The sequence below is a fragment of the Aspergillus sclerotioniger genome, assembly GCF_003184525.1.
Source record: "Aspergillus sclerotioniger CBS 115572 chromosome Unknown BO94scaffold_15, whole genome shotgun sequence".
Taxonomy (NCBI): Eukaryota; Fungi; Ascomycota; class Eurotiomycetes; order Eurotiales; family Aspergillaceae; genus Aspergillus; species Aspergillus sclerotioniger.
The window spans coordinates 359,184-375,117 of record NW_020291005.1 but is presented as its reverse complement, the minus strand read 5'-3'; the positions used below and the strand labels follow the sequence as shown (position 1 = coordinate 375,117).

General features: G+C 52.8%; 6 protein-coding genes across 6 annotated transcripts; 3 read left to right on the top strand and 3 right to left on the bottom strand.

Moving 5' to 3' along the window:
- Window positions 1–415: 415 nt before the first annotated feature.
- Window positions 416–754, top strand: BO94DRAFT_546677 (uncharacterized protein; the record flags this gene model as incomplete). The annotated part of the gene is made up of 1 exon (XM_025613304.1): window positions 416–754. One exon carries the CDS (start codon window positions 416–418, stop codon window positions 752–754), a length of 339 nt encoding a protein of 112 aa, XP_025467039.1.
- A 2,932-nt stretch (window positions 755–3,686) lies between these two features.
- BO94DRAFT_493137 (RNA polymerase II-binding domain-containing protein) lies at window positions 3,687–4,677 on the bottom strand (the record flags this gene model as incomplete). The annotated part of the gene is made up of 2 exons (XM_025609194.1): window positions 4,512–4,677; window positions 3,687–4,451 (listed from the first exon to the last, which is right to left on the bottom strand). Coding segments are annotated over exons 1-2 (915 nt in total), but the record flags the coding sequence as incomplete, so codon positions are not given.
- A 559-nt stretch (window positions 4,678–5,236) lies between these two features.
- On the bottom strand, window positions 5,237–7,883 carry BO94DRAFT_535605 (uncharacterized protein). The gene is made up of 5 exons (XM_025611827.1): window positions 7,204–7,883; window positions 6,118–7,137; window positions 6,002–6,070; window positions 5,812–5,951; window positions 5,237–5,760 (listed from the first exon to the last, which is right to left on the bottom strand). The coding sequence occupies exons 1-5, from the start codon at window positions 7,406–7,408 to the stop codon at window positions 5,380–5,382; spliced, it is 1,815 nt and encodes a 604-aa protein (XP_025467037.1). The 5' UTR covers window positions 7,409–7,883; the 3' UTR covers window positions 5,237–5,379.
- Window positions 7,884–10,323: 2,440 nt separating this feature from the next.
- Window positions 10,324–11,073, top strand: BO94DRAFT_535601 (uncharacterized protein). The gene is made up of 2 exons (XM_025611826.1): window positions 10,324–10,881; window positions 10,946–11,073. Exons 1-2 carry the CDS (start codon window positions 10,694–10,696, stop codon window positions 10,977–10,979), a joined length of 222 nt encoding a protein of 73 aa, XP_025467036.1. The 5' UTR covers window positions 10,324–10,693; the 3' UTR covers window positions 10,980–11,073.
- A 373-nt stretch (window positions 11,074–11,446) lies between these two features.
- On the bottom strand, window positions 11,447–12,379 carry BO94DRAFT_82223 (uncharacterized protein). Its single transcript, XM_025617692.1, has 4 exons — window positions 12,274–12,379; window positions 12,190–12,203; window positions 12,084–12,109; window positions 11,447–12,016 (listed from the first exon to the last, which is right to left on the bottom strand). Exons 1-4 carry the CDS (start codon window positions 12,280–12,282, stop codon window positions 11,664–11,666), a joined length of 402 nt encoding a protein of 133 aa, XP_025467035.1. The 5' UTR covers window positions 12,283–12,379; the 3' UTR covers window positions 11,447–11,663.
- Window positions 12,380–12,488: 109 nt separating this feature from the next.
- BO94DRAFT_535599 (TFIIH/NER complex ATPase/helicase subunit SSL2) lies at window positions 12,489–15,393 on the top strand. The gene is made up of 3 exons (XM_025611825.1): window positions 12,489–12,737; window positions 12,789–12,896; window positions 12,961–15,393. The coding sequence occupies exons 1-3, from the start codon at window positions 12,710–12,712 to the stop codon at window positions 15,279–15,281; spliced, it is 2,457 nt and encodes an 818-aa protein (XP_025467034.1). The 5' UTR covers window positions 12,489–12,709; the 3' UTR covers window positions 15,282–15,393.
- Window positions 15,394–15,934: the final 541 nt, after the last annotated feature.

Sequence of the window (15,934 nt, the reverse complement as noted above, 5' to 3'; positions counted from 1 at the left end):
TCTGTCATGGTCCGTTCGGTGATCTCATGTCGGGTTCGTCAGAGCATTTATCTCGCGCGTAGCCCCATCTCTTATGTTCGCCGTCTTAAGCATTATTCCCAGGTTATTGTTGCTGCCCAAACCGCTGCGTACCAAGTCTTTGCACCTGAAACCTCGTCGTACTAGTCCTACTTAGGGGATTCCACCTCTGCTCCCGTGGTTGTTCCCCTTCCCTGAAACGCTGCCCTTGTGTGCTTGCTCTCGAACCATCACCTTTTGGATCTTCCAACCGGTAAGCGTGCCACATATTCTGCTTTGTTGAATAACCTTCCTCCGATGTACTGGCGTCCGTGCTCGGGTCACGGGGTTTCAGGCCGACTCGACGCAATCCTCGTATACCGCAATGGACTCGACTAACTCCTTGTAGACTCTCAAGATGGCCACTGCTATGCAGGACGACCAGTTCCACTCGATGCCCCCTACCAGCGGCGAGGGCTGTCGCCCTCCCGGGGACCCCTATGCCCGGGCTGCTGATCCTCACTCGTCCGTGGAGGACTACAGCCGGGTCATGCTGGAATACACTCAACGCCGGATGGCGGATTTCGCCGACCTGGACGACGACAAGGGGTCCTTTAGCCGCAGTAGTCGCAGTAGCCAGACCAGCGGCGGCAGTGGAACCTCTACCAGCGGTCTGCTTGCCCGTCAGGCAGCCGGCGCGAGCAGTGCGGCCCATGACAGCCCCGACGCCGCCGGGTACAAGTCGGGCGTGAACTAGGTCAACTTGTCCTTCTGAGGGACATAACCCGGTGGGATCGGGGCCGCTCTTGCGGTCTCTCCATCGGCCTTGGGGGAGGAGTTCACGAATTACGTTTTACGGTGGAGTCTGAACAATTTGCGGAGACTCGTGTCATGGACAAGCTTTACGAGCTCCGGGCGTTTTGATTGACTAGCGAGTGCGCTCTGATTTCGAAGCGATGGTGAAGCGATACATATAGAATGGGCGACGTCCGAGCTGAGGCTCCGTGAGACCCTGCTGCATGTGATTTTTGAATTCAACACTTGATTGACATTCGAATTGGATCGATCAGGGGACCTACGTCTGTCAGATTCTGACCGGCTGATGTGTTCGCTGAGGGTATCCGATGGCAATGTCTGTTTGTTCCGACCCTCGTCACTCGTTTGTGGCTGTTCGTACGGAGTAGTGCAGTTCGAGCAACGCATGAATCTATGCGGCCCTTGGCATGGCAGTAATTTCGTTCGTGTATTATTAGTATGGCTGGTCCTGTATGTTATGTTGTAATCAGGTTATCCCTTGCATTGTCTTGACCAATATTCATTTCCTCTGCAGGGTTTAGAGACATGTCGTAGACTTGCAGGTCGTTGCAGTGCAGGTTGCAGTGCAGGTTGCAGCTGCGAGATTGCAGTGCTGCTGGTGATACTGGTGCAAAGTATGCCCTTAGCTACTATCTACCTACTACCTACTCCGTATACGGAGGATTCTATACCCTTGACAGCTACCCAGTATTGTGCTAAAAGAAGAATCACATTCCACGATTCACCTCCCATTCCAAGCAAAGTTAGATTACCACATCCATCCCTAGATGGGAACCAGCTAGCCAGCTAGCCAACCCCCACCAGGCAACGTGAAGAATCTGATGAGACGAGAGGGATGGATGGATACCTCCTGTTCTGTCCTCATCCTCCATCCAATCCATCCCAACTCCCTATCCTCTCATCACCTTCTATACAACCATCACCACCTATCCCCAACACACACACCACCACACACACCACCTACGCCCCAATCTACAAACCACCACGCACCCAACATCCAAAAGACCAAACAAAGAAAAACATGCACTACTCAATCACTCTCCTCACCCTAACCCTCACAACCCTAACCCCAATCGCAACCTCCATCCCCCTCGACACCACATCCCAATCAACCATACCCTCCAGTACATCCTCAATCACCTCCCCCGAAGCCCTCGAATCCGCAATCAGCAAAATCATCGTCCAAGAAACCATCTCCGACTATAACAATTCCACATGTCCGCCCTCTCACCGATCCAAACAATGCTGTGAATCCATTGATAATATAGCCGATGAAGTCACGGATGGCATTGGGCAGATCTTGCCGTGGGTTGGGGGTGTCGATGTTTCGAGTGTTTTGGGGTTGGATTGTATGTCCCCCCCTCTTTTTCCTTCTTTATGGAGGATTATGGTGGTTGGATATTACGTTAATACCCGGAATGTGCCGTACTGATTGATGCTAATGGTGATGGTGATAATGACAGGTTATGCAATGGCCGACTCAACCCCCAACGATAAATGTCCTCATCAGGTTATGTGCTGTGATGGGAAACCTAACGTATGCCCCCTCCCCCCCCCCACCAAGTATCCCCGTCCTTCCACCCCCCCTACCTATCACTCACATTCAATTAATTAAACATCCTCTCCTAACAATGAGATAAAAAACAGGACGAAGACCAACCAACCACTCAATCCGGGGCCGCCGTTACCTCGTCCTGTGAATCATGGGACGTTGCTATGAAGAATAAACAAGATGCAATTGATCAGAGTATGGAGAGGGAACAGGCTATGATGGATGCGGTGAGTAGTTTTTCTGCTGCTGCGGTGCCGAGTTCTACTCCTGCTTCTGCTTCTGCTGCTGGGGCTGGGGTTGGGGTTGGGGCTGCTCCGGCGGCGGCGGCGTCGAGTAGTGGGGTTTTGGGGAGGAGGATGAATTAATCTGTTTGTGTTTAAAGGGGGTGTGGTGGATGGAAGGAATGGTGGGGGTGTTTTACTAGGTAGAGTTGGGTTGGTTGGTTTGGGTTGAAAGGGAAGAGGTTTGGTTGTCATGTATTTATTTGCATTAGTTCTTGAATTGTATTTGGATATCGTTAAAATACAAGCCAGTCTGTAGATTCTCAGGCTCAGGCTCCGTGAAAGAAACTCTACCGCCATCCACCACGTCCATTCCCATACCCCCATCCTCTTCCCCCCGAATGCGGTGGCGGAAAGTGATACGATCCCGGTGGCATCTGCTGCGCATATTGTCCGCCTTGTCCATATGGAGGTGGGAAGTGCGGCGCATGATGCGCTGCCGGGGGTGGTCCGTAGTTCTGCATCGGGGGAGGCGGCGGGGGCCATGGTCCCTGGTGGTTTGGTGGCGGGGGCGGAGGAGTCGGCACTGTTGCCCCCGGGGCAAGAGGGTAATGCGGAGCACCGGCACCAGGACCAGCTGGAGGGAATGCCATCGGTGGTGGGGGTGGTGGATGGTATCCTACCGGAGGCGGAGGCGGCACGGCATTACCGTATGGGGGCTGTTGATGTTGATGTTGATGGTGGACAGGAGGAGGATGATACTCGGGGGGAGGAATAGGCGGAGGAATGGTTCGTGGTGCTGGCGGACGGGGAGAATATGACTTGGATCGCTCGCGCGATGCGCTGCGTGGTCGCGATGGGGACCGCGTCCGGGAGTCACGCCGAGCCGACCTCCGCGGGGACCGACTTCGTGATCGGGAACTCCAGTCACTCTCACTGTCGCTGTATCGTCGGCGCTTGGGAGAGCCATGGCTGCGACTGCGACTCCGGCTGCGACTCGAGTCTCCCTTTGCCCGTCTCTTCTTCATCTGCTGGCAAAACGACCGAGACCATCCGTAGTACGTATCTCCATCGACCACCTCTCCATCCGCATCGCGAATGACCACCTGGCCCAGATCATCCACATCAACCACCTCGTCCTCTTCATGGTCCGGCTCCCCTTCCCCATATATCCGCTCCACATCCTTCATGAACCTCTTCAGCGCCACGACAAGACTCTCATCCGCCGGTCCAGCCAAGAACTGCAGCGGCTTGATCGAATCCGGCCGCAGCGGCACCGTCGAATCCGGGATGATATGGGGGACGAGATTCCCCGCCGGTAGATCATAATATGGCATGGCAGGATCCCCATGCGTCGCCGGCATCACAAACGGCACCTCCCTGCCCGAGGAAAGGTGTTTCACGCCGCCCGCCGAAAACTCCACATTGCTCTCCTCCACACTCAGCGACGTTTTGACCGGCCCAGACACCGCCGAGTTCTTCACCACCTCCCGCAACTTATTCACATAATCACTGCCGTAGTATCCATGTTCCTCCCAGATATCCAGTAGCTCGTCCAACCGACGATGGTGTTTCGGGTTCTTTTCGCGATCGTACGATGCCGCATAGCCCAACAGCTCCACGACATGCGGCTGCAGCGATCCGCTCAGGGTGCTAAATGCGGTGCTCGTATCCAGGTGGTATTTCGTGTGGTGCAGCACATCATTCAACAGATACAGAATGTGGAGGCGTTTCCGCTTGCCCGATGTCCTGCCGCCCGCGGGGGATGCTTCGAAGGATCCCGACAATGCAGCTAGGTATTTGGCCAACCCGCCCACGCGGTTAGACGACGAGACAACGTATTCCAGGAGCCATGATTTGCAGGTCTAGCGGCGCCAAATTTAGTATTTCAGGGGGTGCGAGTGGCAGGACGCATCGGTTCAAACCTGGATGTTTGCCGGGGAGCAATGTGACAGCGCCCGGTCTAGGGAGGTGTGGAACGCGGTGATCTCGTCGCGCGGAACTGACGTCGGATCGGGACGCAGTAGGCCTGCGGAAAAGGAGGCCTTGGCAATGGCGAGTTGATGGGATGCCATTGCTGATGGGTTCGGGTGGTGGTTGACAATCATGTATGGAGGCATTGAGGCCATCCCGCCCACCGCACGGACGCGCTGCCGATCACCCCACGTGACCTTGGCCGCCCTACTTGCGGTTCCAGTAGGCATTATTGACTCTTATCAGGATGACTCGATTGTGGTAATGAAGTGATATGTCACTGTTATTCTGCTTTGGGACTGCTAGCAATTATATTTATGACTATCGAGTATTGTTCTTAGATTCAGATGTGGAGAGCTAGCATTTATAACGGTAATGCCCCATACCTTACTATATACAACTCCAGCTCATCGCACTTCTCCGACCTCTTTTCGAAAGAACCCGACGATGATGGGCTTGCTTCCGTCCTCTTCCAGTGATAGAAACACCGGGGACTGACTGCACCTCAATGAGCGCTACTGCGTTGGATGGGCCCCTCTCGAGTAATATATCCAAGAAGATGCTGAACCCAAGGATAAATTCATCTGAAGTACATTCAAACTAGCATATTTAACAGCGCCGATTACTATCCCCTAACCTATCTATGTTTATAAGACCATGAGTCATAGGCAATAGGATCATAACGGTGGCATGCTTCAACGTTACATGCAACTAACTAATTTATTTTAAATAGTACAGTTTTCCGTACATATACCGAAGAAGAGAAGTGAACATCATAACATATGTAGCTATTATTAGGGGCCTTCACCAAGCAGTGGCTTAGAATCCACCATGGTGTCTGAAGCCTCGGGCATGGTTGTGCGCACTGTAGTGAGCAGACGAGCTGGCAGCCACGTAGGAACTCGACGCCTTGGTCGTACCACATGAGTTAGGCGTGGTGCTCGCGTGGGTGGAACTTGCGTGAGTGGAGAAGTGCGCAGTCGCAGATGCAGAGGCACTGCTAGGGGAAGACTTGGTCGAAGTAGACTTGGTCTTGGTCGTGGACTTGGTTTCAGTGGACGTCTTCTTGGACTCGGTCGTATTGTCTGACTCCGTAGACTTGCTTTCACTGGTGGAGGTGGTCTTCTCAGACGTGGTAGTCTTGGTCGACGTGATACTATCGAACCCGATACAGGTTGTCGACATCGCCTTGGTGTAGGACTATGAAGAGTCAGAACGCAGGAGAATAGGTGGTTTAGATGCTTCACTTACCGCGAGGGTCACATCCGCAAGCGGGTTCCCTTGGTCGCTTACTTTCGCCACATCCGCACCGAGCTCGATTCCAGCGGACGGTGCCACTTCGATGGCGTAGTGGTAGTTCTTGGACGTGTCCGAGCAAGTACCGGTCGTGGCTGCATGTCATCAGTAGGGCATAGCAGGAAGAGGTCGTCGTTTCACTCACAGGCTTCGGCAGTGAAGTCAGCACTCAGGAAAGGCTTGAGGTAAATTCCGGCTTCGTATCCCCAAGATTCTATGACGAGTCAGCGCTGATAATTATGCCCAGGAGTGTATACCTACTGCCGACCGACAAAGTCAACTCGAGGGACGCTTTGATATAAGCCTCGAGAGTAGCATCAATCTCGGCACTCAGCTGAACACCCGAGGTTGTAATGGTCGGGGTCCAGTCCTTCTTGGTAATCTTCTCGTCGACGATCTGGAACACGGCCTCTGCATCGTCGGAAATCGAGACCTTCATTGGGTAGGAAATGGACGCGTCGCCATTAACAGGGCCAGCAGTTGCTCCGATTCCGAACTCAAGATTCACGTCCAAGGTGAAGACATCTGGAATGTGGATTCCTTCAAGCGTGAGGGCATCAAAGTCGTACTCTTTAGTATACGATTTCGTCAAGTTTCCACTCAGCTCCAGCGCTGGGGTAATGTCCACAGCAAGGTCACTGGGCGTAACGGTGAGCTCTGCGGTGTCAACCTTCCATTTATCCTCGAGAACACTCCCAATCGAACCAAAGATGCCGCTTTTTGCCGTTGTCACTTTGTACTTAAAGGAAAGATCGAGTGATCCACTGGTACCGCATGATTTGCATTCAGCGCTGAGAGTGAGGTCATCATTTGAGAGCAATTTCACGGATTTGTCGGACATGGTTTTTTCAACGCTGATCGAACCCGTCTTGGTCCCACTAATTCTCTTAGAGAGAGCAACCTCCATGTCGCTCGGGGCCTTGCCGATTGTAAGCTCATGATTGTTGAGAACATCATCCCATGTCGCTGAGTTGCCGGTCAGCATTGCTGCGGTGGAGTTATCGTGGAAACTGGCGGATGTAATAACGAAAGGAACACGCTGGGTATTCCAGCTACACTGATTGACACCGGCAACCATGAGAAACGTGCGGTTGCTGGCATCATTCACCCAGCTCCACGAATTCTTCGCATAGGAGTATGCGTCAGAGTCGGCAAATACCAAGTGCATGCTCGAGTTGGTACATTGAATGGTGTGCAGCAGGTCACTGAAAGTCTCCATAGGAAGGACACTCTCGTCCGTGAGCGTCAGATTCCCCAAGGTATATCCGGAACCACTAGAGGCTATTCAATACACGTTAGCTACCTCCATGAACAAGGACTGAAACCCTCCCTTAACATTATACTTACCGCCCCAGTAGAAGGAGTGACTGGTCCGCAGGTCGATGCTAGAATAGTCCATGGACTCGGCTGCACTTCCGGCCACTGCCACCTTGGCCTGTGTTGCACTTGATGTAGAGGGGTTAAAGGCCGCCAACTCCAGCGACAAACCCTGTTGAACGAGAAGGGAAGCCAAAAGGCCGGTGGCCACTTCATACTGGAGAGGATTGATCATCTTGAGTCGGAAACAACCAGGTTTTCGGACGTTTGAGATAAAGAAGGAATTGGGTTGGAGTGAAGTAAAGAGCGACTGTCCTTGCAATTGGACAAAAAAGAGCGACTGTCCCTAGGGACGGAAAGAGTGACAAAATCAGAGGGTAGATTGGTATGATTTGTCCGAGATTCGTCGATGCCATCCAGTCTATTTAAGTCAGATGAATCGTTGGCCCCCAACCAACAATTTCCGCGTGGCTTCAAAACACCAGGTCGGAGACCCCGTCAAGATTCTGACACAACCCATTCAGGACATGATGAGCCATCCGTGGTGAGGTTCCTGGAGTAGCTCCTGAGGTTGCATCCTTCAAAGGGGCGGAGTCGACCCAAGCCTAACCGACGGGAACCTTTCGTACCTTTCGTGTTCTCAAGTGAGATTGGGGGCGATTGGAGGGATGATCTTCCTGCAAAGTCGTAGTGCGATTCTTTGAGCGTGGTGAACGGGAAAGCTTCCCGATCGACAGTGCCCCTGATTTTCTGCTTCGTATTGTACCTTGTAAAGGCCATCCAAAGCGAGCAGACTTATATGCTCAAGCACTGGAGAATTGATCATGCAGGGAATCCAGGCTATCCGCACGATACAGGAGACGGGATATAGCTGCCCCAATCTTAGCCCAGCGCACTGATTCAAAGCTTGTCAGCCAAGCAAGCTGTGTCGATTATGGAGTAACCAACGCGTGTGTGCAGTTTGAATGGGGCACAAGACTTTCGCAAAGGGGCGCTTTCGATTTCGCCCCCACGGCCATTGCCCACATCCCTCGGGAGCCTCTATCCATCTTCCTTCGGTCGTGGGACCAGAATAGCCACGCCACATGTATGTTTACCATAACTGTCGAGCAGTGCATTTTCGATAGTAAATCTGAGAAGATCTGATATGATTTTATCAAAAGATCCGGTTAGATTCGCGATTGTCGACATCGCGGCTGATAACTGGAGGCCGGGCAGATGGACTCAGCCTTGTGCCTGTCGAGTCTTACTGTCTAAGCGGTCTCGGAAGCTTCATGGTTCCACAGTCGAAACCTTAGTAAGTGCATAGAGCAACCTAAGATTCAGGAAGCTATCAGACCGTCAACTTTTGTCCAACATCCCCATTCAGGAATACACAGGAGAGGACAGTTACATGTGAATCAGATGCAGCATTCACGCATGTTTGACAGGGGTTCCACGGATAGGAATGAACCATGCCCTATGGTTGAGGCCAGAAGGTGGGATGGAAGTAGACATCGTCTCGGGGCCAGAGGCCAAGAAGAACGAGTGTTTGAGGCTATGGGGCCAAAACCGGGGTAGATGAGAGACGGGCTGGAGCTGTTCAGACTTCAGCCGCAATACTCATCTAGACTAAAGCCCATGCAGAATAGCTCAGGCCTGATATAGCCTTTGGCGGGCGTCAAGTGTCCACTTGGTAATAATGGTTCCTGGGGCGTAGTGTGTCCCACATATGACAGGCTGGTAGGGTGCACCAGAGAAGTCGAGAAACCAGTTGCTCCGCCACTCGTGCCGATCGATTCTGCCTGATCCAGCCGCCTGCAGCAACGCCCGTTGCCCCTGATTAGACCATCTACAGTGTAGAAAGTGGTCAATCCTGGCTGAAATGTTCGGATTATATGTCCGGGTTGCGTGACATATATTGTATCGCGGGAAGGTATATCTTCTTCATTAGTAAGTACTAGATTGTTTTCGTCTCTATTCAAGGAGTATGGGAGTATATGGAAATGCCATCAGTTCCCTGCAGACATCTTACATCATCACCCTAGAGCGGGGCTGTGAGATGCAACGATTCTATTTTAATTGCGAGGTGATCTGGCGAAGGGGCCGAAGAAGCTGAGGAGGCTTCTAGTGGATAGATCCCCAAAGGGGCGTTGAGGATTTGTGGAGATATGTGTTTGGAAGCTTATATTAACCGAGCAAGATCCTGATACTCTGTAGCTATAAAGTGACCAGTCCATCGCTTACAACCATATCCCCGTATTGTTCCTGTCGTTCCTATCGCTCCTGTCGGCTGTCGGGGTGGAAAAATTCTATGTATGCCTCAGGCCACACACCACGACCATTCCTCCTGATAATGAATGCTGAGTATTCTCCCAGATATGTTATGGCTGATCGTCAAGCGGACAGACAGCATTCCAACCCTGAGATACTGTACCTGAGAGCCAACTGGACTGATGGATGACTTGAGTAATGGCTGAGTCATGATTGGTGGGCATAAGTGACGTCAGCAGTGAATGGCGGCCTTAGGCGCTAGGGGTGGCATGATCGTTGCAGCCGGACTGCTTTCGTGTTTTCCCCTTTAATCTCCTTTTCCATTATCGTGGGCAGTTCTCGATGGTTGATGTGCGTTCTGGGGTACGTACTTGTCCCCAGTATCAGCCAGTCATGCTCCATCAACCAGGGATTCAACCAGCGTTCAACGTCAGTCGGAAATACACACCGCCAGGCCGGAAGGTCGACTCCCGCCATCAGACGTGGGAGTGACCAGACCTTAAATCCCACGGGCCGGGGCCCTGAAGGGACTGGAACGCCCTGCCCAACCGCGCCTGAGCACCAAGTACCGCGATCGCCGCCCGCGTGCCTGGCCGGACCGTCGCTGGCCCCGCAGTCTTCGGCCGCCGGAAATCGCGATCACCTGCCCCTCGATGGCGTGAGCCTGGCAATCGTCGTGGGAGTTGTGAGTCAGTTGCTACAACTGGTTCAGAAATGCCCGACCGACAATGAGCCTGCATATCAGTGGAGGTCTATTTTTTTAGTGCAGTCCATGCATCTAAGGGAGGAATGGTTGAGACTTGTAAGACCAGAACTGCCTGGTATGCTAACCGGCGTCACTGGATGCTGCATGTCCCCGGGATCGTTTTCCCGCGCGCTTTCTTTTATCCCTTAAGGTTCATGTTTCCTAAGCAAGTGTCATCATCAATCAGCATTAGTTAACTAGCATCGTGGGCCGGTGGGCCTCCTGAACCCCCGCAGACAAACCCCCCACAGGGTAACACGGTCCGTTCGGCTGAAGTGTAGGCTGATCCCTCGTTGCCTCGACGCAGCAGTATACCAGGAATATTATAAGTAGCTCCGGATTGCCGCACTGCAGTCGGTGCTACCTGATTATACCCTTTGACTCCGTGTCCCTGCATAAACCTATTTTTGCAACCGACCCGTGAATTGTCTTCTCTTGAAAAGGCGCCACCTCCCTTTCTAGTATCTAGAAACCCAACACCATATCCATCCATCCATCCACCCATCTCTTCACACCGTCACAATGTCTTTTGCCGTTCAGCTCGTCCGCCCAACCATCCGCCACTTTTCTGTTCACCGTCCTCGGCCGGACTCTCGCACCGCCCGCTTCATCACCGGTTCCTGTCTGATCTCTGCGGTGGTGCTGCCGTTCGTACCTCCGGCTCTCGAGAGCTCTCGCGAAAAGAGCAATGGATATCCCAACCATAATAAGTGAGTCCTGACCCACCTTACAACTCACAAACTTGAACATTTGTTGACTGAAATGGTGGTTCAGACCACACCCCCCGCTGTGCTTTCATGCCCGCTAGTCTGTATATCCGATCGGATATACCTGAGCGGGGTCGGTTCCGAACGACAACCCCTGGCGATTAGGAACCGCCTTTTGAAGTTTCCCATTTTTTTGCTTCCTTTTTTTTCGGGGAATTATTCGCAATCGGGATCTGTTATGGCGTACTGGTGTTGAGCGATACATACTCACGCGACATGATCGGGCTTTGCAGAGTGACGATGCACATCATTTTAGGCGGGCGGGAGTTCCCTGGCGTTGCAACTTAGTTTCCGGATCCTTGCTTTTGTCAGTCGGGGTCATCACATGCATACTACCGCGGAGAGTCGCCTGATTGGGGATCTGGACTGGTGCCGGGTTACACCCTCAGGCGTCGTCTCGGATTGGTCGAAGCTCTCAGGAGCGGGAACCATGGGTTTTATTCTATCTTTATTCTCTAGAGCAATAGTACATAATTCCAACAAGAACTTGCTCATAGTTCAGTCCTTGGCGTAGGTGGATCGACATTCACTAGATCGCAGCCATACAAGTAAGAGCTTATCTAACCCCAGTTTTGCAACTACTTCGAAGAGGTCACCCCGCAGACGGAGAATTCAAAGCAGGTGATATCTGGACCTGCAGCTCAGAAACTATGATACACGAATATGTCACAACATGGTCTTGTCATCGCCTGGAATCCTTCCGGCACGTGCACCCTCCATTCCACCTACAAGCGGTTGCCCCGAGGAGGCCGGAAAGGCTGTGTGGCCTCGTATTTGCTCTTCTCCAACTCCCGTTCGGTTTCGGTTTCCGGTTCGTGACGAGTCGGCGCAGGGTCGTGGCTGGCTTCTGCGCTCGGAGAGGCCACATCGTCGGATGCGCTATGGAGACGCGCCAGGTTTGCCCGCTTCAGGCTCGGGTCTTCGGACGGATTGGGAGCCGGGTTGGCGAGGGCTGTCTGGCGTCGGTGTTCGGCTTCCATCGCAGCCAGCTGCGCTTTACGCTTCACTTCCGCCTCATATCGGTTGGCACGGTCGGCGTTGATGGACTTTTTAGCAAAGTAGTAGGCTCCGCCGCCAGCTGTTGTTAATCGAGGTCAGTTGGACTCGCAGTACGGGACTTGAACTATCGGAAAGAAGGCTCTTACCGACGCAAAGGGTGCCCCAGCCTATCCTGTTGGTGCGAGGGATTGTGTCAGCAATGTTTCTCTGTGCGTGCAGTGCACGCTCAGCAGGGTGATGGGTGCCGCTCACCAGGTAGATCGGATCTAATGCATGGTGGACGAAGCAATTGTCAGAAACAAGTGAGAGAAAACTGATTAGGGAGGTGCAGCATACCGTGTTCATTGTGACCGAGATTTGTGAATTGAGGTGGAAATTGAAGACGGCGTGCAGTAGCTGCTCGGACTACGTCAACCGGCCGCTTCCTTTAGTGAGGAACCTCCCGCCAATCACAACACAGTGTGGCCGGAACGCCACCCGCTTTGTTGCCTCAGGCGAGTATTTGTCAGTCCCGACTCTCTCATGCATCTCTCTGACCTCCCTTTCTCCCTCTTTCTCGTGTTGGTCGCCTACTCGCCAGCTCCTGCAATCTCTGCTTCAGCTGGTAGGTTCGGTCTACGCCCCGTGGAGCTCTCGAGCTATCGTATCTCTAACGCTCATCAAGGCGCCGGCAGCCTTTCGGAGCACCCGCATACATTCTTTCGGCATCTCGCACCCACTTCGCCGCAAGAGACGGCCCTTGCACCCCGGGGCGAAAGGACGACTACACACCATGCCGATCAAACGCAAAGCCACGGATAGTATGAGGTCCCATGCATATGTTAGTTAGATGGCAGGCTGACCTTAACTAGGCGGTCGATCAAGTAGAGCATCGAAACGGCCAACTCCTGTGCCTGATATCGGCAGTAGCGACGAGTACTCGGACTACGAGGACGAGATTAAGGATGATAACCTGAAAGGTAGCGTAGACTGGTCTCCATACATGAAGGGTTGCAGTGTGGTTACTGACTTCCAACTTATAAGATGTCTTGGAGAAATTCTCCCTTGAATCTTTCAGCAATCAGAAAAGCGCCGTACCGAGACAGGACCCGAACTTTGGATACAAGGACTTTTCCTCGCTATCGTTGAAGCCGGATCATGCAAACCGTCCGCTCTGGATCGATCCCCTAAAGGGCACTATTACCCTGGAGAGTTTTTCCCCGCTTGCGCCCCAGGCGCAGGACTTCTTGACTACTATCGCCGAACCGCTGTCGCGTCCGACCCACCTCCACGAATATCGGTTGACCGGAAACAGCTTGTATGCAGCCGTCTCTGTCGGTTTACAGCCACAAGACATCATCAACTTCCTTGATCGCTTGTCCAAAACGCCGCTTCCTGATGCCATCAAGTCGTTCATCATCGATTTTACAAAATCGTATGGAAAGATCAAGGTCGTGTTGAAACATAACCGTTTCTTCGTGGAAAGTACGGATCCGGCGATGCTGCAGATGCTGCTGCAGGATGAAGTCATTGGTTCTCAGAGATTGAAAGGCGCGGAGGGAATCATTCAGCAGGCAGCCCCGAAAATGGGCGGCCTGGTCATCCCGGGTACAAGAGATGCGGCGGGTGTAAAACAGGCTTCGGAGCAGAAGCCGGCGGAAGACGCTGCGGGCGAAGCTCGCAAAGAGGATGATATTCTTTTAGCTATCCGCGACGACGATGACGATGACGAACAGGCTCAAGTACACAGCTTTGAGATCCCGAACGAAGCTGTGGAACCTGTCAAGGCGCGCTGCCAGGCCATGGGCTGTCCAGCATTGGAGGAGTATGACTTCCGAAACGATGAGATCAATCCTACACTGGATATCGATTTGAAGCCAGCTGCACGAATCCGAAGCTACCAGGAAAAGAGTTTGAGTAAGATGTTTGGTAACGGACGTGCGAAGAGTGGAATCATTGTCTTGCCTTGTGGTGCAGGAAAGACCCTGGTCGGTATCACGGCGGCCTGCACGATCAAGAAGGGGACAATCGTTCTGTGCACCAGCTCGATGTCCGTGGTGCAATGGCGAAACGAGTTCTTGCGGTGGTCCAACATCGACCCCGGGGACATTGCCGTTTTCACATCGGACAACAAGGAGAAGTTCCGCAGATCGACCGGTATCATCGTGTCTACCTACTCGATGGTGTCCCAGACGCGTGCTCGGTCGCATGATGCGCAGAAGATGATGGATTGGATCCAGTCGCGCGAATGGGGTCTTATGATCCTCGACGAGGTGCACGTCGTGCCTGCGTCTATGTTCCGAAAGGTCACGTCGGCCATTGCGTGTCAGAGCAAACTGGGGTTGACTGCTACGTTACTGCGAGAGGATGACAAGATCAAAGATCTTAACTTTCTGATTGGCCCCAAGTTGTACGAAGCCAACTGGATGGAACTGGCCGAACAAGGACACATTGCCAAGGTCCAGTGTGCCGAGGTATGGTGTCCAATGACGACCGAATTCTACTCCGAATACATGAGAGAAAAGTCACGGAAGGCGGCTCTCCTATATATCATGAATCCCCGAAAATTCCAGGCCTGTCAGTTCCTGATCGACTACCACGAGAAGCGAGGGGACAAAGTCATTGTATTCTCCGACAATGTCTACGCTCTCGAGCGGTATGCGCTCAAATTGAACAAGGCATATATTTACGGCGGTACTCCCCAGAACGAGCGGATGCGCATTCTGGAGAATTTCCAGCATAATGAACAAGTCAACACAATATTCCTATCCAAGATCGGAGATACCTCTCTCGATCTCCCCGAGGCCACCTGCTTGATCCAGATTTCGTCGCACTACGGTTCCCGTCGTCAGGAGGCGCAGCGGCTTGGTCGGATTCTGCGGGCCAAGCGTCGAAATGACGAGGGATTCAATGCCTTCTTCTACTCACTCGTGTCGAAGGACACGGACGAGATGTTCTATTCATCGAAACGCCAGGCTTTCCTGGTTGACCAGGGCTATGCATTCAAGGTCATCACCCACCTGCAAGGCATCGAGAATCTCAACGGGCTCGCCTATGCCTCCCCCCATGAGCGCCGCGAGCTGCTACAGGAGGTGATGCTGCAGAATGAGACGTCGGCCGAGGTGGAGCATGTCACGGACGATCTCTTCTCGGGTCGTTCAGGCGGGCAGGCGCGGAAGGGAGGTGTGAAGCGGAGTGCCGCGACCCTCAGTGGACTGGCCGGCGGGGAGGACATGGCGTATATCGAATACAACCGCAGCCGGAACAAGCAGTTGAAGGACAAGGCGGGCCACCACCCGCTGTTCCGGAAACTGGAGCGGGAGCGTCTGAAGCGGAAGAAGGAGCTGGAGGACTTTATGCGATGATTGGATTGCCTGTCGGTGAGTCTGCAGGCGAGTCAGAGGCTACGATAGATTGGGACCACACATACCAGATAAACGACTGCATTAGTGAAAAGTAAATAATCATTGCATTGCATCTATCCAACTTTAACCTAAACCTACATCGAGCATATTCCCAACGTAGCATCACGCGACCCCGGACAACCCTCGTAAACCCAGAATCCATCCCCATCACCAAGAGTCTAGACCTACCTAATGTAACCGTAACTAACACGATATCTAATCAATACTATAACCGAAACATGACTAATCCCTCCCTCCCCATCTAGACCCTTCTTACCCCAGACTCGACCCAAAAATCCAATCACCACAACCACAATACTCAATACAGTAGATCGTCAAAACCTAATCCCCAGCTAAACCCAAAGACCGAACCGATCAAACACCCTAGCCAGCCACAATGCCACTTAAACCCGTACTCCAGTCTCCGTATTACCTCCAGGCTATGTGTCCCCCCACCTCCGATTGGACTAACCCGGCCTTCCCGTCAGCATGACGTCGCATCCACCCATCACATCCATCACTTCGGCAGTTTCATGACCCCGACCCCGAACCCCGACCTATCTAATAATAATTGGGATAATTGTAAGCAGGGGATGGGGGATGTGGGCTGGACT